The sequence below is a fragment of the Corvus hawaiiensis genome, chromosome 2, assembly GCF_020740725.1.
Source record: "Corvus hawaiiensis isolate bCorHaw1 chromosome 2, bCorHaw1.pri.cur, whole genome shotgun sequence".
Lineage (NCBI taxonomy): Eukaryota > Metazoa > Chordata > Aves > Passeriformes > Corvidae > Corvus > Corvus hawaiiensis.
Window position 1 is genome coordinate 114730429 of NC_063214.1, and position 27466 is coordinate 114757894.

The window sequence follows — 27466 nt, forward strand, 5'->3', positions numbered from 1 at the left end:
CAGACTAACAGCAAAATTAATCACAGTGGAGTGGAAAATTGTTGAAAGACTTGCTGAAAGATTACAAATGCTTTCCAGTCCCATTCTACACCTCTGCTGGCCCCTTTTCCTCCCTTCCCACTGGTACTCTTCTGCCTGGCAAACTGGTGCCTTTCCACCCCGAGAGCTACTGCTGATTTCTCTCTGTTCATTTCTTCTACCAGTTGCTGCTGCCCCAGCTTCACTTGTCCATTCCTTCCTTCTCCCAGTCTCTGCAGATTTCCTCTACATCTCCAGCTCTCATGATGTTTTTGCCAATGTTATAAGTGCTTGTGCCCAATGCAAGTTCAGGGAGAGACACGAGGGCTTCAGCCCGAACTCCAACCACTGCAGTGCACATCTCACAAAACATGGCTCTGCTGCAGCCTCCCCTGTCACTACAAACAGACCAGGGCAGTAGCCACCTCTGGATTGCCAAACCAGACTGTTTTGGACCTCTCCAATAATATGATCTCCTTCTTCTTAATGATTTTAATGTTAAATTCTAAAATGAAAGAAATTTGTGAGCTGCGGTATTCTAGATTTTCAGCACGTGTGAGTCAAGTTTTGTACATTTATCCTGTAAAAAAAGCCTTCCTTTTGACTTTTATTTCATTTTCATTGTTCAGAAATGAGGGACATGGCCAAAAAAACCACCTCACTGCCCCCCAAAATACTGAGCCACCTTGCAAATCATTATCATAGAGGGAGGAAGGGATGTAGGAAGGAAAGGCCAGTGAATGGGGAATCTCTACTCCTTGGAAGGGATGTTTTCTTATTCTGGAAGTGATCTACAAAGCAAAGTGTCCTGCAAGGAACTTGTAGGTCAACTGGGTTTAAGACCAAAAATTATGCAAATACCATTCACTGTAAGTTTTATGACCTTTGCAACAAACAAATTGCAGCGACATATTTGGCCAAGTCATCTTTCAAGTAAAGTGTGGATGCTTCCTGTGTTAGTTTTGACTTTTCACACTCCTGTGAGTTAGACTGGGCCCTGCAAAGGTCGGGGATCTGCACTGTGGCTTTGCAAGATTCTCTGTGAATGATGGAGAGCACTGAGAAAATTCAGGTGGAATTTTCCTGAGTGCAGAAATGACATAGGGAAGAACTGGCACAAGGCAATTGCCATAATCTCCTTGCAGTTAACAGGCCAAAATGTAGCTGTCAGTACCAGTGTAAATAGCAGGGCATTTTGGCACAGAAATTGTCCAATTTCAGGTCACAGACTCTTCACCTCTATAGACCAAAGAGTTTTCTATCCTGCAATGCCATGGAGCCAGGGCATAAGTGAATATCCCTGCAGGACAACCCAAGGCCAGGATACTTCCCATGAGCAGTCAGTGAAGGCAACTGCTGCTGAGGTTTTATCACTCTCCCTGCTTTTTTCTTATACTTCCCTTTCATCTGAGGCTACCAGTGCTAGCTCAAGCCTGTTTTCAGGTGGTGAATTCACTCAAGCCCTCTGAAACCTTACCCTTGCTCAGACAGCAGAAAGGAAATAATCAGCAGAGACTGCAAACCAACTGTGAGAAACACTTTCTAAAGCAAATTCTCCTGAGGAAGCAGCAAAAGAACCCTGCAGGTTGTGAGCAGCCATTTTCTGACTCAAAATTATGAAAGTTCTTCTCAACAACTGTTAGAAATTCATGCAATACTCCCACTGTAATAAAGCTGCAAATGGTTAAATAAATATGTGGATCATTGTCCATCACTGTTGTTCATCTCACGTGCATAAATTAAGGACCTGATAGCAAAGACCTATCACTACAAGCCAAAGGAAATAATGATAAAAACTGTGTGTAAAGGGCAGCAACATGACTCACATGCATAAATTAAGGAATTGATAGCAAAGACCTATTGCTACAATCCAAAGGAAATAATGATAAAAATTGTGTGTAAAGCACAGCAACATGAGTTGCAGTGACATTCTGCTTGCAGATGGCTAACTGATGCTCAGTTTCCCAGTACTAGCTTGTACTCATTTTATAGGAAACCTCTAAAGATTATGGTCTCTGCCCAGTTGTTGCTGCTCCTGGAAGTGAGCCATTTCCCCGCCATTTCACATCTTCTGAGGCAGGGAGCTGAGTCTGTGTTGCAAACATAGCCAGGCAATCTTGCCTCAAATTAGTCATTGTTGTTGGTAATTTAATGAATGTTCCAATGCCTGTATTTGCATTAATCTGTCAGATGATCAGCAGGTACCACTGTAAAGGCCATCATATTAAATGAACTGACTCTGTGGGTTTGTCTGTTGTGTAGCCTCACATCACTGCCTGGGGCATCCCAGCTGCTTTTCCCCAAGCAAACACTCTGAACCCCCACGCTGTCCTCCTGGGTAACCACAGTGATGAGTGTTGGCCTGAGCACTGCAGTACAGGGCCAATACACCAGTGTATTTACAGCATTTCCCACTGCTCCTTGTATATAGCCTGCAAAAAGACAATATCCTATTAAAGCCCTTTATGCACTGCTGCCCTCTGTAAGTGCTTTATGCTCTAAAACCTCCATGGGGTGGGGTGGTTAACTGTGAGCAAGCAGGGTACAGGTAGCAGTGACGGATTAGAGAGGAGATCTTTGTAGCAACATTTGGGGAGAGATCTTGGAGGGAGATTATCACAGAATCATACAGTGGGTTGGGTTGGAGGGGGACCTTGAAGATCATCTCATTCCAACAACCTGCCATGGACAGGGACACCCTGCCCTAGACCAGTTTGCTCAGAGCCCCATCCAACCTGGCATTGAACACTTCCTGGGATGGGGCAGCCACAACTTCTCTGACAACTTGTCCTGGTGTCTTACCACCCTCACAGTAAAGAGTTTCTTCCTAATATCCAATCTAAACCTACTCTCCGTCAGTTTGAACCCATTCCCCCTTGTTCTGTCACTCCGGGCTCTTGTAAAGGGTCTTGCTGCATCTTTCTTATCAGCTCCCTTCAGGTACCGAAAGGCCACAACTAGATTACCCCAAAGCCTTCTCCTCTCCAGCCTGAACAATCCCAATTCTCTCAGCCTTTCCTCATAGCAGAGGTGCTCCATCCCCCTGATCATCTTGGTGGCCTCCTCTAGACCCTCTCCAAGGTCCTTCCCGTGCTGGGACCCCAGAGCTGGACTCAGCACTGCAGGTGGGGTCTCACCTGAGCAGAGCAGAGGGGCTGAATCCCCTCCCTCACCTTCTGCCCACACTGCTGTAGATGCAGCCCAGGGTATGGCTGACATGATGACAGACACTATATGAGTCTTAGCTTGTGAGACTGGGTAAAAAAATCCACCATCCCCCAACTGTTCACACTGCATAAAAAATCTGCATTTCTCAGACTTAGTCAGAGGGTGATAGATATAGGCAACTGACTACCAGGAAAATGTACCAGGCACACTTGCGTTTATGTAAGCAACAGAAACCAGCCCCAAACCCAAGAAAATTATGAAAGCCATCATGTTACTTTCAAGTCATTTGCAAAGACTAAGCTGTAACCTACTAAGATGTCACTTCCCCTTCAGAAGTAACAGATGTTCCCTCCTTATTTAGGTAATGTCCACAGCCCTTTAATTTCTTTCAAGCTGTTGAGTCTTCTCCTACCAAATGATGAAAACACTCTTCGTTGCCAGCTAACAGGGACAGCTTTTGCTTTTGTAACTACATAAGGAATGGTACAGCAGAGAAAATACTGGCAGGGCAAGCTGGCAACCAGCTGCCTTACATGCCAAATAGGTATTTACTCCTGCCAAGGAAAGTGTCTATGGGAAAGGTCGCCCAGGACTTTGTGTACCTTGTAAATGTCACACAAGCTACAAAGGGAACCTCTCACCTCATTGTCCTGTTCTCCACCCAACTCAAGAATGCATTCATATTTTAAAAAGCTAATAGAAAAGATTTCTTGTGAATAGAACTACCAAACTTTCTTTTCTTCCATCCATACCTGAAAAAGTATTTTACACTATTGTTGATTCTTCCGTTTTCATCTTAAACTTTCTTCTCTCTGACTTCTACCTCAGTGTGACTCTCAATGCTGCGGGTAAATTTTCTAAGCAGGAAAGTCCCTACCCCTCAGTTGTTGTTGCTCCCAACACTCAGCACCAACATGCTCAGCAATGACCTTCCTCAGAGGCCTTCATCTCTGTCCTCATCTTGAGACAACTGCTGGGCTCAAATTCCTTTCTAGGACTGCTGGGTTTGGAGTGCCTGATATTACTTCTTTGTGTTCCTAGGACTGGCTGTGTCCATCCATTTCAGTTTTCTCTCCACAGTCAAACTGAATGGTTTCGAGACTGTAGTTGGGATTTTCTTTTATGTTTGAATAATATCCTGTGTAGCTGGACATAGTTCCAAACTTGGTGCTTCTGGATGATACAGTAATAATACTATGGGAAGAACAATACTACTGGTACTGCTATTGTGGACAACCAGGAACACACATTCCAGTGGCTACTGTTTGAGCAATGCTTAAGATCAGTTTCCAAGCTAGGCTTATTTGTTTAATCTATTTTCCTAAAGAAATGAGAGAGGAGCTGTGGGAACAAACAGATTACTGAAAAAGGGAGAGATGGAGACCAGATTTTGTAAATTCAACTGCATTTCAGGGCTGGCTCTTTGAGTTGGAATGTGGAAAACAGAAAGTAAATTGGAAGGTCAGTTCTTTCTTCAGTTTCTTTTTCAGTTTTTGGTGTTTTCCATGCCCCTTCACACTGCTTCTCTTCTTTGCTTTTCTCACTTTCAGGTTCAGCTTATAAAGAAGAAAACATTGTACAAGTTTTTATGAGACTGTACAGCCCCTTGACCAGCTGCAGCAGGTGGATGAAGGAGGTTGGAAATATGTAACACCAACTTTATATTTAATTCACCAACCTCTCTTCAATATCAATAGATATCATTACTGTTGTGGTCTAATACATGAATATCAGTCCTGTGTCTCTTCTAAAGGGAAGGCATTTTTAATAGCAGCAACACTGCTATTAAAAGTATGTAATATCTGTAGTTAAGCATGTGTACAAAAGCTTACTTTTACTGGGCCCAACAGGTAATACCAAAACAGTCCAAGTCAGAAGATGGGCAGGTGACTGTTGCACCCAGCTCACAGCTGCAGCTGTGGCCCCGAGTCTGAAATTCCCAGCAGGGAAGAAAAAAGAGCATCTGTGGGGTATCTGCGAGCCAGCAAAGACAGGCAGTTGGCAGCCTCCTGTTTCCTGGAGGCTGTGAGAATTTCACAGAAAATATGGGTTTCAAGAGGAATGGCACAACCATAACTGCCCCTGGCTGTTGTGTAACAAATTTCTGTTACATGCTATAGCTACGACTCCTAAGCCTGCAGCTGGCTGGGGCATTTCCTCCTTGGCTAGCCTCACCCCAGCCACCCCAGCCCACTGCTCTCCTGCTGTAGCTGTGCCTGGAACCAGCAGCAGCAGAACTGCCAGAGAGGTCTGGGTTTGCTTCATGTGGAGCAACCCATGGAGAGCAAACTGGAAAGCACGCTTTTTCCAGTTGTTATGCAAATGAAACCTAAACTTTGCACAGACACACACGGACGGCCCTAAGGCAACTGCATAAGTTGCTTATGATGTCAAAGCAATGCTACAAAGAGGTGAGCTTGGAAGGTCTCATCTCTGATCCCTAAGCCTCAGCTGATCCAGATATAAACCTTAAATTAAAGCTACTCAATTCCTTCCTTTCCAAAACCAGCTTTTGCAAAGCTTTTCCCTACAAAAAATCATTTCAACTATCATTCAGAGGACCTGCAATGAGTACCATGAAATAGGCAACTATAATTTGCTCACAACATCACCAGTCCACCCAGCTACAACTGTGCCTACTGTTTAAGATTCATTTCCTAAAATATTTAACTCAAGCATGAACACTATACAGCTATTACAGCATTGATCTGTGAGGTTCTTACATAGTCTTGAAGATATTTTAGATGAAAAAATGACCTCACTTGAAACTCTGCAGCAGATTCTTGTGAGATTTGGCCAGACCACTTTCAACAGCTGCTGTAGAAGCTCACACAGCAAGAAAAAAGCCCCCAGAGTTATTGACAGAGGTTGGATAAAGCCATGACAGCTTCAAGCAGAGTGCTGTGAGCACCGGTAGAGGCAGCCACAGCCTTGCTGTTGCCTCACCCTCTCACTTCTGATGGCTAATACCTAAATGCTGAATTTTATTATCTCTGGTCAGGATATTTGTTTGTATGAACGCTGTTGGAGTCCTTGTCTTGATACCTAGACATGGGTGAAGTGGAAATAAGCAACAAGAGATGAAATTCTAAATGAACAAAATTGTCTCAATGACTCAAAATTTTTAGGGAAATGGATAAATAAAAAGAGATGAACATACTTAGATATATATGTGTGTGTGTGTGTGAGATCATATTACTTTTTGTCAAATAAGGATTTAATTTCATTCATCACCCTTCCCCCAACCTCTAATTTTACCCAGCTGGTCATGAATAAACACTGAGTAACGGATGCCTCAAAAATTGCAGTAAACTACAAAATCACAGAGCAGGGCATGTTTAATTTCTTCCTAAGGTGGTTAAGCATATATGGCTGTTTTGCAGTTAGCATGATAATGTTTCATACTCTAGGAGGTGCTGTTCAGAAATTATTTTAATTATATGCTATATAGGCCCATGGGAACCTGCTGACTAGAAAGATGTTTGAACATGTTGCATCTGAGCCAGTTAAGTCCATCTCACCACCTCCCCCCCTGGATGAGGGATTTTAATGGCTTTGATTCTGAACTCTATGGTCTCAATGCTGTGAAGCCTCAAAAGCATAGATTACAAACTCTGTCATTAATTTAAAAATATAATAAAAATTAAAATTTTAAAATGCTGGTGTCACTACAAATCTTCCCTTTCCCTTTTGCTTCAAGTACTTGTGCTCTGTGACCCTGGCTGCTCCTTTGCATGAGGGTGACTGTAAGTGCCTGACACAAACCATAATAACCAGTGAGGCGTTTCCGTGACTGATTCCCCTTTTCAAGTCATTCTAGGTTAGTTGTGGGATGGGAGTTTCAGGGTGTTTGCATGTCCTCTAGCATGCAATGGGGATACTGCACAGCTGCAACACGTGTATCAGACAACGAGGGCGGTGGAAAAGAAATATATATGGATGGATTATTGATAGATGTTTCAGAGATGTTTATTTCTCCAGCTGCATGGCTGGGGCTCTGCTGAGGAACTGCTCAATCACGGGACCCGAGGGTCCTTGCCCGTGCAGGGGAACACAAAACAACCAACGGGGAATGAGGCTGACCAGGGGCAGAGAAACCCCCTGCCTCCCCCCCAGGGCCCCTCTCCCAGGACCACATGGCAGGGGGGAGGGACCCTGACATTTCACCTGTTTATTTTTAACAAAAAGAGATTTAAAACTTAACATTGAAAACAACTGGATAAACATGAAATAACAAGGACAGTTTCAAAACAAAACAAGCCACCCTCTTGAGTCTTTTAATGTCCAAATGGATATTTTCTGAGCATGCTTTGTGGGGAACTGAGGCAGGAGAGGGTTTCTTCAATTTGTACCTGTTGGAACTCTAAACAACAATAATTAAATTCTTCCCTCTCTCTCTTCATTCCTCCCTCGACATCAGAGAGGAGTTGCAGGGAAAGGGAATTGTATAGGGAAGCCATGGGATGAAAAACTGGTTAGGGATAAATTGGGGATGGGGTAAACTTAGGAAAGGGTTCATATTGGGTATAGGGTAAAAGGGAAAGGTGGGATTAGGAAAGGGAGGCTGTACGGGGTGCTTATAATGGGGATATTGTCTAACATGACTATGATTTTTAGCATATATACTGCCTTTCACAGAAGCACCACGAGGCCCAGTGACCTCTGCTGCTTGTAACCCTTTCTTTCCTCACACTATCTTAAACTCTACTACTTCTCCATCTCCTAAGATTGGGATATATTTTTCAGGGTTATTCTTTTTAATGGCAGTTCTATGAACGAATAAATCTTCCCCTGTATCATCTCGTGTTATAAATCCATAGTTGTTTTTGACATTGTACCATTTCACAGTTCCTGTGATTTTCATTGCTAGAACTTCCTCTATCACGTGCTTGCATGTTTGTCGTGACTGCTCATGACCCTGTTTCTTTTTAGAAAACTTTAATGTACAAATAAAGCTGCTGCCACATATGTATCCTGTGTCTGAAAACAGATGCTTGGTTGAACATGTGAGCTAAAACCTCCAGTTACTCAATGGTGATTTAGATTCATTGAAGTATAAAAAAATCTCCTTTTGTTTGGCTGCAGCCTTCTGTGAGGAAGAAACCTTTCCATACACTACCAATGTCCACAGACACTCACCTGGCATAGACCCAGCAGGCAGAGCAGCTCACAGGCAACAATATCAGGTATAAATGTAACTGCACAGCTTTGGAGCCGCTGTACAACTGGGTTTATTGCTGCATTTACAGGATATTGCATCTGAGCTCAGATACTCCCAGAGAGACAAACTGGTGCTGGCTTTGAGCTGGGAATGTCCTGCAGCACACAGGCAGAGCTTCCTGAGTCAGAATATTCTGATGGGGGTGTAGACTGGCTCTGTACTTGTATCACAGCATGACTGTGCTAAAAAACACCTCTCCAAATTAAATGGGAACAAAATGACCTGGTCAGACTGCACAGGAGGCAGCAAGGCACATCCCAATAATCAGGTAAGAATTGCTCATTACAGGAACTGCTCTCGAATTAGAACAAACCCTGTCTGCCTCTGTACGGCAGCCACTGTACTGATGCATACAGGCTACCAGGAGCTTATACTGTATTTAAAATATCAGTGTGCTGACATTCACATCCAACCCCACATTGCCTTGCTGTGGGCTGGGATTTCAGTGGCTTCTGTGAAGTGCTTTAGATTGCCTGAATCTGAGTTGAACACATCAGACTTCGTATTGGTGGCACAGATCGAGTGTAATGGTATCACAGCCATCAGAAAGGTAATGAGTCACTGGCAGACACCCGGCAGGCAATGAGAAGGAAAGTAACAAATCTGCTCCCTAACTTTCACACTTCCTCTGTTTACATTACCAAAACCTGGGTGGGAAGAACAGCAGGTGTCTTTCATCATGAAATCATACGTGGGAACACACAGCTCCATACACGTGGGCTGCACCTTAATGCAAACCCTTCTGTCCCGTTAAAAAGACCCCCATTGTTAACCATAACTCATACCCCTGATTGCCACAACAAAGAAAACTTGTATTTATAGAAAATACCAGTGAAATGTTGTGGGCTCTCATAGTCTGCAATTCATAATTTTTATCCTTGAAATTAACTATTTGGAAAAGCAGATAATAATGTTCAGCATTTGTTAGGAGAGTTAAAAGTAGCTCTTTGTACCTACAGAGTGGGGGAAAGATGGAAAACTAATTAAGTTTACTAGGATGTGATGCAGAATGAAAATACTTTTCCCAGTTTCATAATAATTTTTCTGTAGTAAAAAAGCTTTAACATGCATCATCAAGACACAGTAGGGGGAAGAAGTCTGAGAAATGAGTAGACCAGAGGTATAAGAAATTAGGGCAAGCCTGGGAACAAGGCTTTGACAAGATCTTTTCTCTAAAGTGCAGCTTCAATGTATTTCCCAAGTTCTCACTGTTATATACAAGTGAAGGGAAGTAAGAGGAATATTTTTCTCAGTTACTTTTTATATTGATCAAGAACACAAAGCAAAAATACAACTAAGGCAAAACTTTATTTTTTTGGTAGAAAGAAAAATGAAACAGTCATATAATTAAGCAGTATTTTCTAGGGTTCTTCTGCAGGAGGACCTTCACCAAGCCTCATTAAACTGATAGTCTCACTCAATGCATCTGGCTTTCAAGTAAAGCAAAAATACTAAATGAGATTACAAGTGGCTATGTGGAATATTTCTTCTGATCATTGCACCTCAATACCTATAAAAGGAGCACAACAGCCGCCACTGTTTTTACTCACCCACTTCTTTAACCATACTGATCAGACCAAACCTTTTCCAGTTGCTATCCCACATATTTTTTTCACATTGCACAGTCCCAAATATGGTAAAACTAATGTATTTTTGTCAGTTCCACGATTTGGTTCTTGGATGCTCGTACCTAATTCAGAAATTTCTGTTCTAACCCAAACAATGCTTAATTATTAATCTACATTTGAAGGTCAGTACAACATACACATACATCTTAACACTTGCCTTTGGCAAATGCAGTATTACAGTATTCATTTTACTCGCACTTCGGTAAAAGCAGAATTTTATTTGTCTGCAGAGCAAGGTATTTTGAACAGTATTGTAAACTACACATACACAGGGGTCCTTCTGTAGTGTCACACTAGCTATACATATACACAATTTAAGCAGCAAAATATTCTTTAGCTTGCTCTTTGCACAGGACACTTGTTTCATACCCTAATAGTCAGTTATCTGAAAAACAACCAAAACCAAACAAAACTGCGTAATAGTGCTTCAATATTCATTTCTTAAAATTCAAAACAGCCCTACAGTAGCTGTTAGGTAGTTACCAGCCTCTTTCAAAGACATACAGTATAAACAAAAAACTCTATCCTTAAGCAGCATCTGAGAAAACAACTTAATGCAGCTGCCACTTAGTGGCAGCAATCATTTAGGCATTTTTGGTATTGATACATCTCTTTATCATATAATTTGTGCATTTATCAACAAAAATGTAGGCCCCAATCCAGCAAATACTTGCAGGTGTGCAAATGCTTTTCTTCCACGTGGAATACTTCAAGTTAAGACTCATCAGATGAGCAAAGTCAAGAACTTGCATAAATCTTTAAAGAAGGGGAATTCTTAGTGCTCAAAACTTTACTTCACAGGACTAAAATCCAATTCTAGACCTAGAGAACGTAGGAAAAACTCTTAGAAAGAACAGACATGTTACTTTGATAAATGCTTTCAAAGCTAACAAGAGCCTCTAGAAATGTGTGTGCCTTCTCACTGATCACTTTAATCCTACTTGGAGTGTGGGTGCAGTCATATTGCCCTAGCTCCTGGCTACTGCATAAGGAATCAATAAAGTGCTTGTCACAAATTCTGTAATCATGGAATAAAATCAAATTTAAGTACCTTCAGAATGTTTTCAGGTCTATAAATGATGAATTAAGGGCTGGTGTCAGATCCCCAGCATGTTTCCCTGAATTGCTAACAAATATTATGCTCTTCATTTGAAGACAAATTAGAATTCTGCTAGGACTGGGTATATTTCACCTCTGTCCCAGCAAAGTTCTCCTCTGCCTCCAGGGGAAAAGCTTACCTGGATTTAGTGTCCATGTAAACATCCATGCTTCACCAAAAAGTGATGCTCATGCAATTTCACAAGCACCAGCATTCAAAGGGAGAGTTTGCTTTGTTTAATGAAGCATGGAGAACCAGTATTGTTTACAGTATATCCACTCTGAATTGTGTTCATAATTTGTTCCCAAAGGCACCATAATCCTGAGAGGTCTTGCTTGCCTTTTGATATTTCCTTTGATTTGATGTGTTTTGTTCCTCTGGAATAAAATATCTTTGATATTAGCTTTGACATAAATTCTACTGATCTTTGTGGCACCTTCTCATTAACATACTTCTAAATATTTAAATTACTAAAACTTTCTCTTTAGATAGATACATATATATATATATTAAATTTCTTTTGCTAGCTTTCACATAACTAATCTATGAGAACTGGCTTAGACTGTATGCTCTCTGTAGAGAACTTCTGTATGCTCCTCATACAGAAACAAATAAGAGTTTGAAATATTTAGCCATATGTTACGATGATTTTTTTTTTAAAGGCTTCGGTGTTGCTTCTATTTCTCTTCCAGTCAGCTACAGGATAATAGCAACAGCAAATACATTGACAATGCAGTTCATGGTTCTGTTTTCCCATCTCACTGTGCAGGTTCCTGGAAGAGATTATTACAAAATTAAAATAGAATTCCATTGTCTTTACTACAGTCACGTTATTGCAGTGTAAATTATGCCAGATTAGTATAAATATTTAAATTGTAATTTAAGGGAAATATGTCATCTTGGCTATAAAGAGACTAAACTCCTCCAAACATTTTCATTAACTTATACATTGTTTGCTACCCAACATGAGCCTTGAATGCTTAAGATAGTTAACAGGACAACACCATTCCAGTATCTTTCTTTAAAAGCTGGACTTGCAAAAATCCTTGAAATTCCCATACTGAAATTGTCATGACAGTCAGACAAGAAATCAGACAAGGAAACATGAAGATTAAACTGTGTTTGTTTACTTAACTTCATATCATGATTTTTTTTTAAGCTTGGTTGACTTTTTGAAGCTCTCTGTTTTAAACCTTGCACCCTCCTCTAAAAAGATCATTCTGAATCTGTGACAGACAACAAATTATTGTAATATTGTTTCCCTGTAATATTCTCAACCTGTGAAAAAGTCCATTTAGAACTAATTGTGAAGCAATACAATGCATCCAAAGCCTGGCTGACAGTTAAGCAGCTGAAACACATACTCTAAGTCAAACTATTTCTACTTTTCACTAAGTTCTTTTTTCCTCCAAAGTAGCTGTCCCCTCACAGCAGGCAGATATGTTTAGGGCTACTCACATGTATTTACTATGAGCAACGTTTTCTGCCGCTTCAGCTGAGAGAACTAAATGTTTTGACTCTTGTTTCAGAGTGAAAGGCTTTCCTATTCCCACTTCTCGCAATTTACAAAGCAACTGCTCTTAATGCAGGCACTGACTGGTAACATTTCTATTGGGATTGTAAACAAGCATCTCATCCTGAAAGATACTGTTTCCACAGCCACTCCTGAAAATGTTCAACCCAACTACTACAGCTGAGCAAGAAGTAATATTTCTCTGACCACAAATTTTCTGTTCAGACACAGAAACTTACCATCAGTTGTGGTATCCCAGAAGCATGAACTTGCTGTGTGGAGACCAGCTCCACTCCTCTGCATCACTGCACAGGTAACTGCAAGACACAGTCATAAAACCAGGGAATTAATTATTAAAGCAGAAGAGGTAAATCACTCAGCATTTACAAACTCAAGCCAGTATTACATTTTCAAAGGGCTGGCACGTGGCATTCAGGTAAGACAAAACCTTTTTTGACAATCCCTTTGCCCCCAGTATTTTCCTTAAGAACTTGTTACTTATTTCATCATTATTTTCACTCACATGAAGACAACAGCTTCAACAAAACACTTGCTAATAGGATTATGGGTTTTAATCTTTTAAACTACTTAGATATGGCTTGGCCCATCAGAATGGGATTGCAGGTGCTGTCCTCACAGGTACAGCAGAAGTCATACTTGATGAGAGTTGTTTCCCAAAAATACTTATTGACCCCTCTCTGAAATCACACCCCAGTAATGCGCAGCTTTTCTAGATGGACCTGCAATGGTCACAAAAGTACTGACAACCTGAGTCCAAGACTTTCAAAACAGAACAGAGTGTAAACACTTGCCATTACATCAGCACCCCACAAAAGGGCCAAAGTGGCTTAAACTTTTTTATTTACCTTTTTCCTTCCACAGGTATACACATAAATATAACGGGACATGACCTTGCATACAGGACTAAAGTCTTCCAGAGGTTTGTATTTATAGGAGGCTTAATCCGACTGAAAATTTATTTAAGGTAGCAATTTTTTCCTGAACTGACACTAAAAGGTTGACACAATTGTCTTGGGGTTGCTCAACAATCAGGAAAGACCATGTAACATGTAATCTGTGTTAAGTGTTGCCAGGATGCTCAGCCCAGGTAAAACTGCCACAGCTTTACCACAGGTATTACTAAAAATCTGTGTAACAGAAGAGTTCAGGTACCTGCTCTGCTTTGTTTATAGGGTTCCCCTGAACCTTTTGGCAATTATTTATTGTGACTGCCTGTGGTACAAGTACAGCTGCTTGTACTTACCAATGTACTTATAGGTTTTCCCAAGTTTCACCAGATGTGTCAGCGACTGTTCTACTATAGCAGCAGTCCATTGGTTGACTTTGTTGTGATTATAATCTGCCTTGCCTAAAACACTTTCTATGCACTAAAACAGAGGAGAAAAGATATTACAGTAAACATACTTCAAAATGTAGAGTCTTAAAATGTTTTGCACAATCTGAGGAATTTTTTTCTGACAATTAGGTTACTTTAAATCACTCAAGCTCATCAAGTATCAGTTGCTGAATGGGAAGTCAAATGACCCTTCTTGAAAATTTATTTTTAGTACATATTTATCACAATATCACAGGAATAAAAATGAGGCTCTGACTAAACATTTCTTGCAGGAAATGCCTCAGCCATATGTTTTGGATACAAGTGAATGGATCTATTTACCAGTGAAAATCCTAACGCTGTTCCTAATGACTGCCTGCTCCAGCTTGGCTTTCAGAAGCTGCTGTAATGGGGATGACACTACTCAAATCACTAATCAGCTTGGGCTGGCCAACCTTTCAGCAAGATTCCAAAACCTTTAGAGCAACAGTGACAGCAGTGAAATGCACATCCCTGCTTAAAAGATGGGAAAGGTATGAGAGATACTCAAGGATCATATTTGCAGCACAAGAAACATCTGAGCTGCTTGAAAATTGGATGATCTCTCACAGCTACAGATTGGCCAGTCCTTGCTTAAACTTAAAACGTTTGAACAAAAATCCTTCTCTCAAACTGTAACTCTTAAATTGCATTCTCTGCTCCTAAGAAATTCAGAATTATGTGCTGATGGATACTTCTTAAAGTTGAGGAATTCGCTTAAGAAACACAACCCTGGAAAAGGTGAGGGAAATAAAACTGTGTTCTCCTCTGATTCAGTGAGATGTATCCCATGCACTAATCCTCCATTAACAGGCTGTGTAAGAGAGCTGTGTCCCAGATTTTGAAAAGCTCAGTTAATTCTGACCACATTGTACAAAGTTGGCGAAAGGAGTCAGTGGAAACAAACATTCGCAAAACACAACAGAAGGCAGAAGAGGGACAAGAACTCTCAGGGATTTTGGTCCTTCCAGAAATGTACCCAGTGCTGGAGTTCCTTGGCCCTGGTTAAGCTTCCAATAAGAGGCAGAAACACTTGGCTTTACTCCCAGTGCCTGAAGACTGTGTCACACCGTATTTGGCTTTACAAGGCAGGAACAGTTACATAAAGGGCTGAATTGTTGTTTATCTGACATCCAAGAGCTTGCTGTTGTGTACTGGAGCAGCTTCAAAAGCGCAGGTGGGAGAGGACCTGCAGAGCCCCTCTAGAAACTCCTGTCTCAAAACACCACTTCCCCACAAAACCTCAGAGCATCTGTAAGCCCCAGGCTCCTCATTAGTCACTCTCTAGTAAGTAGGTATTTAATTTAGACTATCAGGCTGCTCATTCCAGCCTGTTCTTTCTCTGTAAAAATGTTTTTTAAAAGCTAGAACAAGGAGCTCATAGAGTGCAACCTCCCACACATGCCAAGGCTAACTCCCAAGTCCGATAACACTGTTCAAAGCCTTGTCCAGTCAAGTTTTAAAGATCTCTAAGGATGGAGACTCCACAAGCTCTCCCTGCAGCCTCTCCAGAGACTGGATTCTGTCTAGCTGGATATAGGGGAAAAGACAAATCAGAGTGAATTTCCCTTGCAGCTTGTGACTGTCACCCAACTCTTTCCACTGTAATGCAAATCTGGCTCTCCTCTCATCTACCTTCTCCTCTTTAGGCAGTTGAAGACAGCAATCAGATGAACCTTAAAGCAGCTCCAAGTTAATCACTGTCTTTATATAAATACTAATTCTATATCATTTTATATTTACCTGGGATGGTCAAGGAAAATAACTGCTTTCACTACAGGGCAAGGTATGGTAAAGAATTTCTTTAAAATACAGCTGTTAGTTAAAACATACCTCTTTAACTATGTTGTGGGCCTCATCAGCATTGAAGATCATCTGCAACGGAAGTTAATTATTGTCATTTTTTGTCAGAAAAGTAAACAAAATATAGTTTTACTCTAAGGAACTGATTAGGGTCTGGTTATTTGCATTGTAGTCTGTTAGTATAATTTTTAAATCTTACTTTTTTCCCCCAGTTCCATACATATATTATTTAGTATTGCTTTTCTAGTATGCTTGAGTGGGACCAAAAAGCTCAGACCTCAGTGAACTTCGAAACAGGTTCACTTTACATTTTCCGTAAAGATCAAATTCCACCATGTCTATGCTTGTCGTGGGAATATTCTCCAGGAAAAAACTAAATAACAAATCTTCTCCTCTGGGTCTTAACCTGTGTTTTTACTGGAGTCACAAACTTGCTAACCCACAGGTTACCTCTTGCTTCCCGAGGGTAAAACACGGTTTTGCAAACCTAATATCAAAAAGACTGGTACGCACAGTCATTACCTTACCCAAATACCTTTCTCAAGCACAGAAAAAGCTTGCAGGTTTTAATGCCTCCTATTTTCTACTCTATCCTGCTCATGGGCACTTGGCTTGGCTCCCAAAGGAATCACAGCACGTTCCTTTGTGTCACCCGCCACTTCACAGCCACGAATTCCAAACACTTGGGCAGGGGAAACCTCAAGGGCATTAATGTTTGTTTGGGGTTTTGGTTTATTTTTAAATGAAAACTGGTGGCCAGAGCCCTGAAGCGGCGGCCGGGGAGGGATCGGCTCCTCCGCTCGAACCGGCAGGACCAGCCCGCGGCTCTGACCGGGCCCGGCACTTCTCGGGGCTCTCCCAAGGAAATGGGATTTTTCCCCAGGAAAAATGGCCGCGGTCTGACAGCCCCGCGGCAGCGTCCCGCACCGCGGCTCCTTCCCAGAGGGAACATCCACCCGCAGCCCCGGGCAGGCCGGCGGGCCGCGGGCCCGGCCCCTCCGGCGCGGGGGGCTGGGGCGGGCGGAGGGTCCCGGGCACCGCGCCGGGCGAGGCGGCGGCCCTACCTCGTCGTTGTGGGGGTGAAAATCCTCCATGGCCCCGGCACGGGCGGTGGTGGTTCCGGCAGCGGCGGCGGCGGCGGCGGCGGTGGCGAGTCCTGCGCGGCTCCGCCTCCGCCGGGCGGGCAGGGCCGGGCCGGGCCGGGCCGGGCGGGGCTCCCGCCGGAGGCCGGACCCGCCCGCACCGCGGGGACCGGGAGCGGGACAGGCCCTGCCGAGCCGGGAAGGGAAGGAGTGGAAAGGTCCCCAGCACAGCAAGGACAGGGACATGTTGGAGAGAGACCAGAGGTGCCACCAAGTTGGTCAGAGGGATGGAGGAAAGGCTGGGAGAATTGGGGCTGTTCAGCCTCCAGAAGAGAAGGCTTTGGGGTGACCTAATTGCGGCCTTCCAGGAGCTGAAGGGAGCCTACAGGACAGATGGGGCAAGGCTATTTACAAGAGCACGTGGTGACAGGCCAAGGGGGAATGGCTTCAAACTGAAAGAGAGTAGGTTTAGGTTAGATATTAGGAAGAAATTCTTAACTGTGAGGCTGGTGAGACACTGGCACAGGTTGTCCGGAGAAATTGTGGCTGCCCCATCCCTGGCAGTGTCCAAGGCCAGGTTGGACGGGGCTTGAAGCAACCTGGGCTAGTGGAAGGTGTCCCTGCCCATGGCGGGGTGGTTGGAACAAGATGGTGTTTAATGTCCCTTCCAAGCCGAACCATTTTCTGATTCTGTGACTCTCTGAGCGAGTGCTTCCCCCCTGGCCCCTCCGCCGGGGGCAAGGGATATCGGGGCTGCCGCTCCTGCGGCTCTCGGCATTGCCGGACAGCCTGGCACAGGCACTGCGGGTGAGAACAGTCCCTGAAAAGAGCGGAGAACTTTTCTCTGTTGTGTTACTGCTGTGGGGAAGCCCTTTGCTGGGCTTCAGAGCTCGCCCAGGAGCGGCTTCTCCAGAGGAGCCCTCACACCCCTCTGCGTTCGTGCGTTCCCCTTCCTCTCCCTCTGCTTGGAATGAATTTGTGTCAGTTTCCGACACAAAGTTACCATTATGCACCAGTAATGTTGCCACCAAAGTTACAAAAATGGCAACGTTTAATTTCAAGTTCTTTAAATTCTCCTTCATTATAAAGAATTGATCTTGAGTTTTATTTCACTCAATACACATATACACACACACACACATATATATAAATATAAATACATCAGATCTTTGCTGTCTCTCTGAAGTTGCCTGGGAAACAGGAAAGGCACCTCGTACAAAACTGCAGAATTTTCAAAGGGTGGGGTTGTTGTTTCTGTGTGGGTTCTTTAAATTATTACTATTATTTTTATGGGGGGGGGGGGGGGGTCTTGAAATATTGTGTAGGTTTCTCTCCTGTGATCCGTCCTGCATTTTCTCCTGATTTCTCCTTTATTTCCAAACCAGATTAAACATGACGGAGAAGACCAAGGCTTCTAGTTTCAGTATCAGTGGAATATGTTTGGACATACAGACACCTATTTTAGAAAAGAGTCTCTTGTTCAGTCTTAATTGTACATTCTTTGGAAAGAATGTGTTTGAAAAACATGAAAGTACAGGGGGAAGTAAAACTAAGCATTTTTTATTGTCCTGTTCTCAACATAGCTTTCATGTCCAGTATTTGCTAATGGCCATGGAAGGAGAAAACTGAAGACTAAACCTCTTCAAAAGCATATCTTTATGAACAAGTGCAGATGGATGTGGTCATAGGAAAACACATGAAAGAAAGTCTCCTGCAGTATAAAAGGTTTGGGTTTTTTTTTCTGTGATCTCTGCAGTATTTTTGTGAGCTAAGCTAGGGATGAAACTGCATGCTGGTTTTTAAAGAAATAAAAGCTAGTGGAAACATTTGTTGTATATGCATTGGCATCCTATAGACAAAGCTAACAGTGCTTAAATAACTTATCCTTGCATCCTGTGGCTTTTTTTGTCCTTTATATGTTTCAGAGATCTCACATCTTTACATTTCTATCTTTAGATGCAGTACAGTATCAAATGAAAATAGTTCCTAGGCTGTTTTTCTGTTCTGTTTAGAAATATTCAAAGAAAAATAAATTTTTGAAATATTGTCAATAATTACATCACTGAATTACATGGAAAAGAAAGAGGCTTCCTGAATGACTGATGAATGTGTGTGTGTAGGTTCTAATGCAAAAAAATTGCTTATCCTTCCTCTCCAGCTACCCTTGGTAGATAAGAGAATAGCAGGAGGTCCAAGGAAATGCTGAGTCCATGAGGCTCAGCTCAGCATCCAGAGAGCCACTAGAAAAATAACAAAATGACAAAACTAAATTAACCCAGGAAGTTTTACAAATAAACACTCAGCATACCCATGAGCATCCAACACAGATGTGTCAAGAGTATATGTCAAATAACCTGATTTTATTCTTTGGTAGGACAGGTGGTTTAAAGGATGAAGAGGAAATGCAGAATAGGTGTGTTATTTTGTAGTAAATTTGTCTTTTTATGCCCCCCCACATAAGAATGTATAATCTGGGAAAAAACTAAACAATCATTCCTAATAAAGGTTTATGAAAGTAGAAGGAATAAATGCAAGAAGATGAGTGGGTTTTCGCTCTAAGGACTAATTAGTATTAGTCACAATAAGTTGAATAATGGAATAAAAAGAGTGCCTATAAAAGCTTGTTATTGACAGCATGTTGAAAGAAGTTGCAAGCACGCTGAATGGCAGGATCAAAACTAAAAATACTGAATAGCTTGGAGAAAACAACAACAAGAGATTCCATAAAAATTATAAAGTACTGTCTGTAAAACCTGGACGTCAAATGCACAAGTACAAAATGGGGTCTAATTGTCTAGGCAGCAGTGCTGCAGAGAAAAATATGTAATTACAACAAATAGGAACCCAAGTATGACGTTATAAATAACTAATTAAATTGAAGGGTACCCTGAAAGGCACAGAAAGCAGTCATTTTGTTCTGCTTGGTGTTGATCAGGAATTGAATGTAACTCTCAGCCCAGTGTGATGGTGGGACAGAGAGAAGAGTAATTCTTCCTGAAGGCAGCACCAAAAGGAAGCTTAGAAAATGTGATTAGTGGAGGAACTGCATTTATTTTATCACCCTTGTCCAGACTTCTTTATAGATGTCTCTGACTGCACAGTGATTTACTGGAAAATGTAATTAATGAGCCAATGCATGATGAAAGGTAGGACCAGAAATAATGCCTTTAATTAGAATTCAAGGAGATTTATGTAAAATATTAAGAAAAAAAAATCAAAGGATAAGAATAAGCACTGAAGCACACCTGCTTTTGAAATCACCTTCTCTGGATCAATAACACATTGTTAACATCTGCCAAGCATCTAGGTAACCTTTAGAGAGGAGGAAGTATTAAATAATTCTTGAGCTAATTTTAGACAGATTTATTCAACTTTCACAACTATTGAGTGGTTACTTTCCTTTCTTCCCTAATAAAGTCACTATTTTTATCTAATATCAATAACATAAATCACCATTATTTTCCTTTTTTTTTTCTGAGGATGACTAATTCTATGACTGATTTCACAAGAGCAATACTAAATTGTAATAAGAAGCCAGCACACTTCTTTTCAGGAGGCATTACCTGATAACATTGCTTAATTCTTTATTACACTACTGCAAATTGCGAACTGGAAAACGTAAATGGGTTGGCAGTATAATCAGTTCTGAGAATTGTGATAGGAGATGTGGAAAGTGCTGAAAGTGATGGCTCAGAAATACAACCCTAAATGTGAAAAAACTGAAGGCTTTCATCTTTCAAATGCAGAACAGGAGCTTTTAACAAGAAAGAGAACAAACAGTGAGGTTGAAATTACTTGTTGATTAAAAAGCAAATATTTGAAGAGGATTTGGTGCTCTGGAGAGGTGGCAGGCTGTGCAGATCCTACACTGCCTGAGCACAGCCAGGAAAAACTGTGAATACTAAAGCAGCTAAAATAGTCTACCTCCTGTCTTGATTTATCCTTTACATTGCTGTAAACATTTTAAACCTCCACATCCACGTTAAACTGTGGAATACAGAATCAGTAGAATTCTGTTTAATTTTTCTGACTTAGTTCCTAAGCTACACGTGGCTGGGTGCTGGAGGAAGGATCACAGTGTGCTGCTCTTGTTCTTGCTCTCTTCCCACACACTCACTGCTCAGTACCACAGGGATTGAAACGGGATCAGATGGACTCTTGGGATAATCACTATGGCACCTCTTTTGCTGGCCAGATCAGGGATGCTTGACCCCAGCAGAAGTTTTAATTATTTGATTATCTGAGATTTGGGGTTTTTTTCTGAGAGTTGTTTTAATATTACTGCAGTGACTTGCTAGAAGTTCTTTGAAGAGCTGAATGGCCACTAAACAACTGTTTAAAAAAATTCTTTGTTCTAACACTGCAAGTCAGAAGCATTATTGATCCATAACATGGCTACTCAAACAGGAACCACTGAGCTGGAGGGGGAGCAGAGCACTGCCTCCTTCACTTCCTAAGCTTTGAAACCTGCTTTAGCAAGAAATGGACAGAGCAATGTCTTGCCTTTGTGTCCAGGAAACTGTACAAACATACAGGGATGTAAAATATGTACAAATTCTTGGGAAAAAAACCTGATTAACATTTTAAATTTCTACTTCATGGGAAATGCTGACATTTCAGAGCTTAGAGTTTCAGCAGAAATTTGAATGAAATGACGTTTGTGGGAACTGCTCACCTGCTCACCGAAGGCAAGATGTTTGTTGTGGCTTTCATGACAGGACAAAACAAACCATGATAAAAACAACTTGCACACTTTCACACTGCATGCACACATTCGAGTTAGAGCCACCTGCCAGCAGCAAGCAAATATTGCAATGAAGAACAAAAAGTTTTTGGTGAAGGTAGGACAAGATGTAGAAAGAAATTGTCTAAAGAACTGATTGCTACTGTACATGGCAGTGGTTAATCAGTGCAATGAACTACCTCAGGAGAGGTTGTTACTTTTCCTTAAGGATGTTCTCAGGATTTTCATGTTCATATAAGCTTCCAGCATCTCCAAAATTAAAGCTGGGGAGAAAAAAAAAGGGAAAGGATATGAAGAAGAGCTGTCCTGGGAACCAGCTCTTCATTATTTACCTTGGCACCAAACAGAAGAAAAGTTAGTGAAGTATCTAATTAATCTTTCCAGTTTTTAAATATAGATGTTAGCCTCAAATAAAGAGATAGAGGGTCTTAGGCTTGTTGATACAATCAGTGGTGGTCCTTGAGGACAGTTCCCTCTGTTGCTTTTATGAAATAGGCGAACTCTTGCCTATGGAGAGAACAAGATACTTACGGCTTAACACAGGGATCTGATTTCCCACTTTGTTTCCTTCTGTGCTGACAGTGAGGTCCCAAATAATGGTACAAACCTTCTGTACTGAGTTTACATGGTGATGTGCTGGCTGTGGCTGGGGGGCTGCAGGGGTGATCTCTGTGACAAGACACCAGGAGCTGTCTCCATGTCAGGCACAGCTGGTTCCAGCTTCCTTAAAAATGGATCCAGCACTGCTCAAGGCTGGGCCCATGAGCCAAGCTCTGCCTCAGCCCAGCACACAGACAGACCACAGCCCCCTCTGCACATCACAGCTGAAAGCAGCACTTTTCTCCAAGCTGCTGGCTGTCAGCATCACTTTATTCAGCAATACTCAGCAATTAGAGACACAAAAAGGCAGCAGGATGGCAGGTATTACTTGAAGGCCTTTGAATATCAACTTTCTTAGAGCAGGAGAGGAAGATGCATTGTTTATTATTTGCTCCACTTCAGTCGTTTTCCTCATTATGTGATAAATACAGAGCAGGAACAGCAGGAACAGCTCAGGAGCAGAATGCTGAAGGAAAAGCCTAACACATATAACAGGACTAGGTATTCTCCATCCTATAGTTTGGGGTTTTTTCAGAAAGACATGTCTTTGTTCCGGGAAGATAAAACCAGTCAAAAGCAAGGGACATTGTATTTTGGATATATCGCTAGCTTTTTACATCTGTGACAAAGGCATTATAGTGTACAACATTTTTTGGACCAATTATAGCTGTTACTTGGAATTCAAAAATTCAATGTATAATTGCATGTGTGAGTGGAAAATACATAATTTCCCAAGTAGATAAAATGAGCACTATAGAATATATTTTACTTTTCCAAAGCCACTAGCAAAGCAATGTGCAGAGTAATTTAGTGGTAATTTCTAGTGATCCAAATTTAAAAATAAATGCCTTAAAGCAAATAAATTCCATGAATTTATACACTTTTTTTTTTAAAAAAAACCAGAAATTGGCTGATTTCAACTGAGAATGGCTCCAGATCTATTTGTTCAAAATGTATTGAATTACTTCCTCCTACAAAACAAAATTTACCACAGATGGTTCAGGAACAATGTGTGATCTCTCTATTGCAATATCAATTTATTTGATTTACTTAAATACAAGGGTAACCTCCCAAGTCAGAGAACCAGAAGTAAGTTAAGTCTTAGATAAGGCTATTTATATGACTACGAAGGCTCAGAAATTTGAGTGATTTCTGAGACAACTGTTTTATTTGTCAAGATTTCTGTAAATAGTCATGTGTGGTAAAGAAAATGACCTTCAATGACCTTATTGCGCAAACATCAAAATGTACCAAGGCTGCCTATTCACATATTTGTAACTCTTCATTTGCTTCTGGAAAATAAGATTAGATAATATGTTAAAATACATGGAAATGGTGTTATTTTAAATGTTATTCAAGCAGACATCATAATGCTGTTGTAAGATTATAAATTTTAAGAGCTTGTGCCCAAATACTCCCCCAACATGTGTGTTTGAAGAGGACAGATTTCATGATGTATAAACATTTAAGTGAAAATAAGAACTGTTTTTAAAAGGTTTTGTTTAAAAACACCCAGCCTGTGAATGTTGTTATAGTGTGCTGTGCATAAAAACATCTTAATTTCAGTCTTAACCTCAGTCTTTTATACTTTACAAATGCTTCAGTGTCAGCATTAAAAGCAGGCACACTGTTGTCCCTTTCTGGAATGCAAGACCTTAATTGCATGAAAGTTAAATAAAACTTGTGGCTCTTTACCATGACCAGTGCACTTATCTTTCACAGTACTATTTGCTTTACTGAGGTGAAAATAAGTGTTACAGGACTGGGATACATTCCTGACGTTTTCTTGCTGTGACCGATACAAATGCCACACCGTTAGATGTTGAATTCTCTTTTTTTTTTATTTTTTTTATTTTGTGGTTTGGAAAAACCCCCAAACACATTTTTAAGGTGGAGCAAACACCACAAGACAGCTGAGCTGATGGGAAAGCTCAGTGCCAACAGACAGAGTGGTCCAGCCCCCATTCCCTGCCCTGTGCTGCTGGGGAGGGGAGGAGGTAGAGAAATTAGGAGTGAATTTAAGCCTGGCTAAAAGAGATCAATGGGAGGAAGATGTCTTTAAGATCTGATTTTAGTTCGCATTATCCAACTCTGATTTGGTTGGAAATAAATTCATTTCCCCAATTAGAGCCTGTTTTGCTTTTGACAGCAACGGGTGAGTGATCTCCCTCTGTCCTCATCTTGACTCACAAGTCTTTCGTTATATTTTCTCTCCCTGTCCAGCTGAGGAGGGGAGTGACAGAGAGATTTTCATGGGTACCTGGCATCCCCTACAAGTGTTCAAGGCAACACACTTGGACTGTAGTTATAAGTCACTTAAACCATGTTGGAGAAGCACTTGATTCAAGATCATAGAATCAAAGAATTTTAGAATGGTTTTGGTTGGGACGGGACCTTGGAGACCATTCAGTTCCAGCCCCCTGTTGGGGACAGAGACACCTTCAGCTAGACCAGGTTGCTCAGAGCCCCTTGTGAGTTTACGGCTTTTCTCTTAGCAATAATCACCTCATAAGAGTGCAACTGTGAACAAGCGCATTTAGCAAAACATCATGCAAATGAAAGAAAAACAAATTAGAGACTTTTTCCATCTCATTGAGCTTTCTAAAGGGTGAAGAATTAGTTTATAAAAGAAATGGAAGTACTTTTTGCTGTGCAGATATAAGTTTGTCACCCTAGTTATTTTTCCAAACCCTGTTTTAAATGCAGAATGCAGCTTCTCAGTTCCCAAGCAGTGTTCCTTGTCAAGGACAAGTTGAACCAATTTGTTTGAGCTAATATATCCTTCCAGTTTCTGACCAGAATGAGAAGCATGAAGAATAAAGCCTGCCTTAAATGTTTCTTGCTGGTGTTAACAAGCACCTTTGCTTGCAGCAGGATAATTCCATAGAAAGACAAATTTGAGGATCAGCGAGTTGGTACACCATGTTAATCCAGTAAAACCCTGCAGTTTTATAGACTCATTTTCTGGTTGGCTTATACCAAAGTATTGCAGTGAGTCAGGATGATGTAGTGAATATCTTGGTGAAATATCTTGGCTTTAGAGTAGTTCAGTGACAGCAGAGGAAAAAGAAGAGTTTTGCCTGAAAACCCAGAAATGTTTGCAATCCACGTATTATTGACAGGCTCTAAGGGTCTGTGTCTGCGATTTCAGCAATATAACTCTTGTAGAATTTTAGGGAGGTTTTATTAGAAGAAATGCCATAACTCTTCACAGGTCCAGCAAAAATGTTGAGTTTAAGTGTAAAAAAGTAATTAAGGAGATAGGAGAAGACTGTTTCTCTTCCTTCTCTATTGTGTGGAATTTTAAGGGTGTGCTGGGGTTCTTTACTCTGCACCTTCTAAAAAGTCCTAAATCTTGTCAACTGACACAAGATAACTAACATTTAGGTGCCTTGAACTATATTCTTGATGAACCTTACAAATTTTATATATAGGAAATCAACTGGTTTCATCAAACATTTCTGAAGTTTGTAGAGGCCATTAAAATTATTTCAATAAAACATTTGTGAAAAATACAATTATTTTACTGATTAATTTGCTAATTAGTAAAATTGTAGCTAGCTATTTTGAAGTAAAATGGTAATTCTAAAAAAGTACTTAGGGTGAAATTATATGTTTGAGTGCCAGTCTGTGCTTTGCAGGAACATCATAAATGTTCAAGTTCATTCAATGGTTCCTTCTGTGTTGCCTGGAGAAATATTTTTCAACATGAAACACCAGGTACCTGGATATTAACTGAACCCTTCTTTATGTAGCATTTCATTCTATAGCTCTGGCTCACTTTGCATAGTTCTTTCTTGTGCAGATAATGGCATAGCTGACACCAAAATAATTGTCTAAATAAATAGTACCCAGAGTAATGGGGTTTGTAAGAGCATTCCCTTAGCTTGTATGAGTCCATTCTAGGCAGTAGTATAAATATTGGCTTCATACAGCACAGTGAGGCACCAATTAGTGCCTTCTCTTCTTTTTCTTTTAAGTGTACTAAAGAAAAGCAGGAGAAAGCAAATGGATTCCTCATTTTGTGATGTGAGAGAGGGAAGAACAAATATGTTGCTGCATTTGATATTTCTCTGAGTCTGCTTTTAACTTCTTTAAAAGGAACAGGAGATGCTGTAATTACTCTGAAAAGCTTTTTGTAAATACCTGCTTTTCTAAATCTTTTCAGTGTCTGTAACAGAAACGGCCTTGTTTCAGAATAGCTAGTGTCATCAGTTCTCTGTTTTTCTTGTCTAAGTCTGTGATGTGATTTTTCTGTTGGTATAGTTACTAACATTAAGAAAAACCTCTTCAAAGTGTTATCCTCTTGTACAAGAGGCTTCATTCTTCTTCTATAACATTTCCTGCATCTTGGTTTTGACAATGCTTATTTAGTATGGAGAGGAAGAGAAGGCTGAGGTGACAGTGACTAACTGGGATGAAGCTTGAAAAATATCACTTTCCTCTCAGAGGGAAGCCTGGCTTTGTAATAAGAAAACCTCTTCTTGTCATGTAAGTAAAAACAGTGGATCAAGTAAGCTCAGGGACAAGAACCTCTGACTTTCAGCCCAATGCCATTGTTACAAAGTCCAAGTCCTAAGAAAAGCAGGCGGGTCTGGATTCCATGGCTACTTGGTTGCACTGATCTCATGAAAATTTATGATGTACACTGAAAAAAAGATTGTTGGGGCTATGTCAAATTCCAACAAACCCTGCATGTCACACACTCACCAAGCAGGAATTGTGAAGGAAGAGTCTCAAATGAAATTAAATGCATTTTAAATAAAATTAACACAGCAGGCATAATAACATTGATTAAATTAAATTGGTTTTTTTCAAGAAGGAACTCTGAGTGAACTGATGAATGGTTTGAAGAAACACGGTGCTATTCCTCCTAAAGCAGTTAGTGTATTTTTCTTGAAATGTTATCTTGCCGTTTTATTCATTTGTGCATCGAACCTGGTATTTTTTCCAAACATAAATTTGATTTTTCCCCTTTTAGCTGGAAGTGGAAAGAAGCACATCAGTATCACAAGCCACATTAAAATTTTAACAGAGAGCCTTTTTACAGAAATGCCAAAAAGTCCTTAATTTAAAATGCAGAATATACAAGATCTCAAATAGCTTAAAAAAGAAAAAAAACAAAACCACAGAAAGAGGACACTTTCATTGAAATATCTTCCTTTTTGACTACTGAAAGGTACTTCTGAGGTCTCTATTTTTTATGAATACCTCC

The 27466-nt window shown here is 40.9% G+C and overlaps 1 protein-coding gene across 1 annotated transcript; it reads right to left on the minus strand.

Annotated features, from left to right (window-relative positions):
* Positions 1-9696: 9696 nt before the first annotated feature.
* DYNLT3 (dynein light chain Tctex-type 3) lies at positions 9697-16997 on the minus strand. Its single transcript, XM_048288916.1, has 5 exons — positions 16890-16997; positions 15856-15897; positions 13912-14035; positions 12887-12964; positions 9697-11907 (listed from the first exon to the last, which is right to left on the minus strand). The coding sequence occupies exons 1-5, from the start codon at positions 16917-16919 to the stop codon at positions 11831-11833; spliced, it is 351 nt and encodes a 116-aa protein (XP_048144873.1). The 5' UTR covers positions 16920-16997; the 3' UTR covers positions 9697-11830.
* Positions 16998-27466: the final 10469 nt, after the last annotated feature.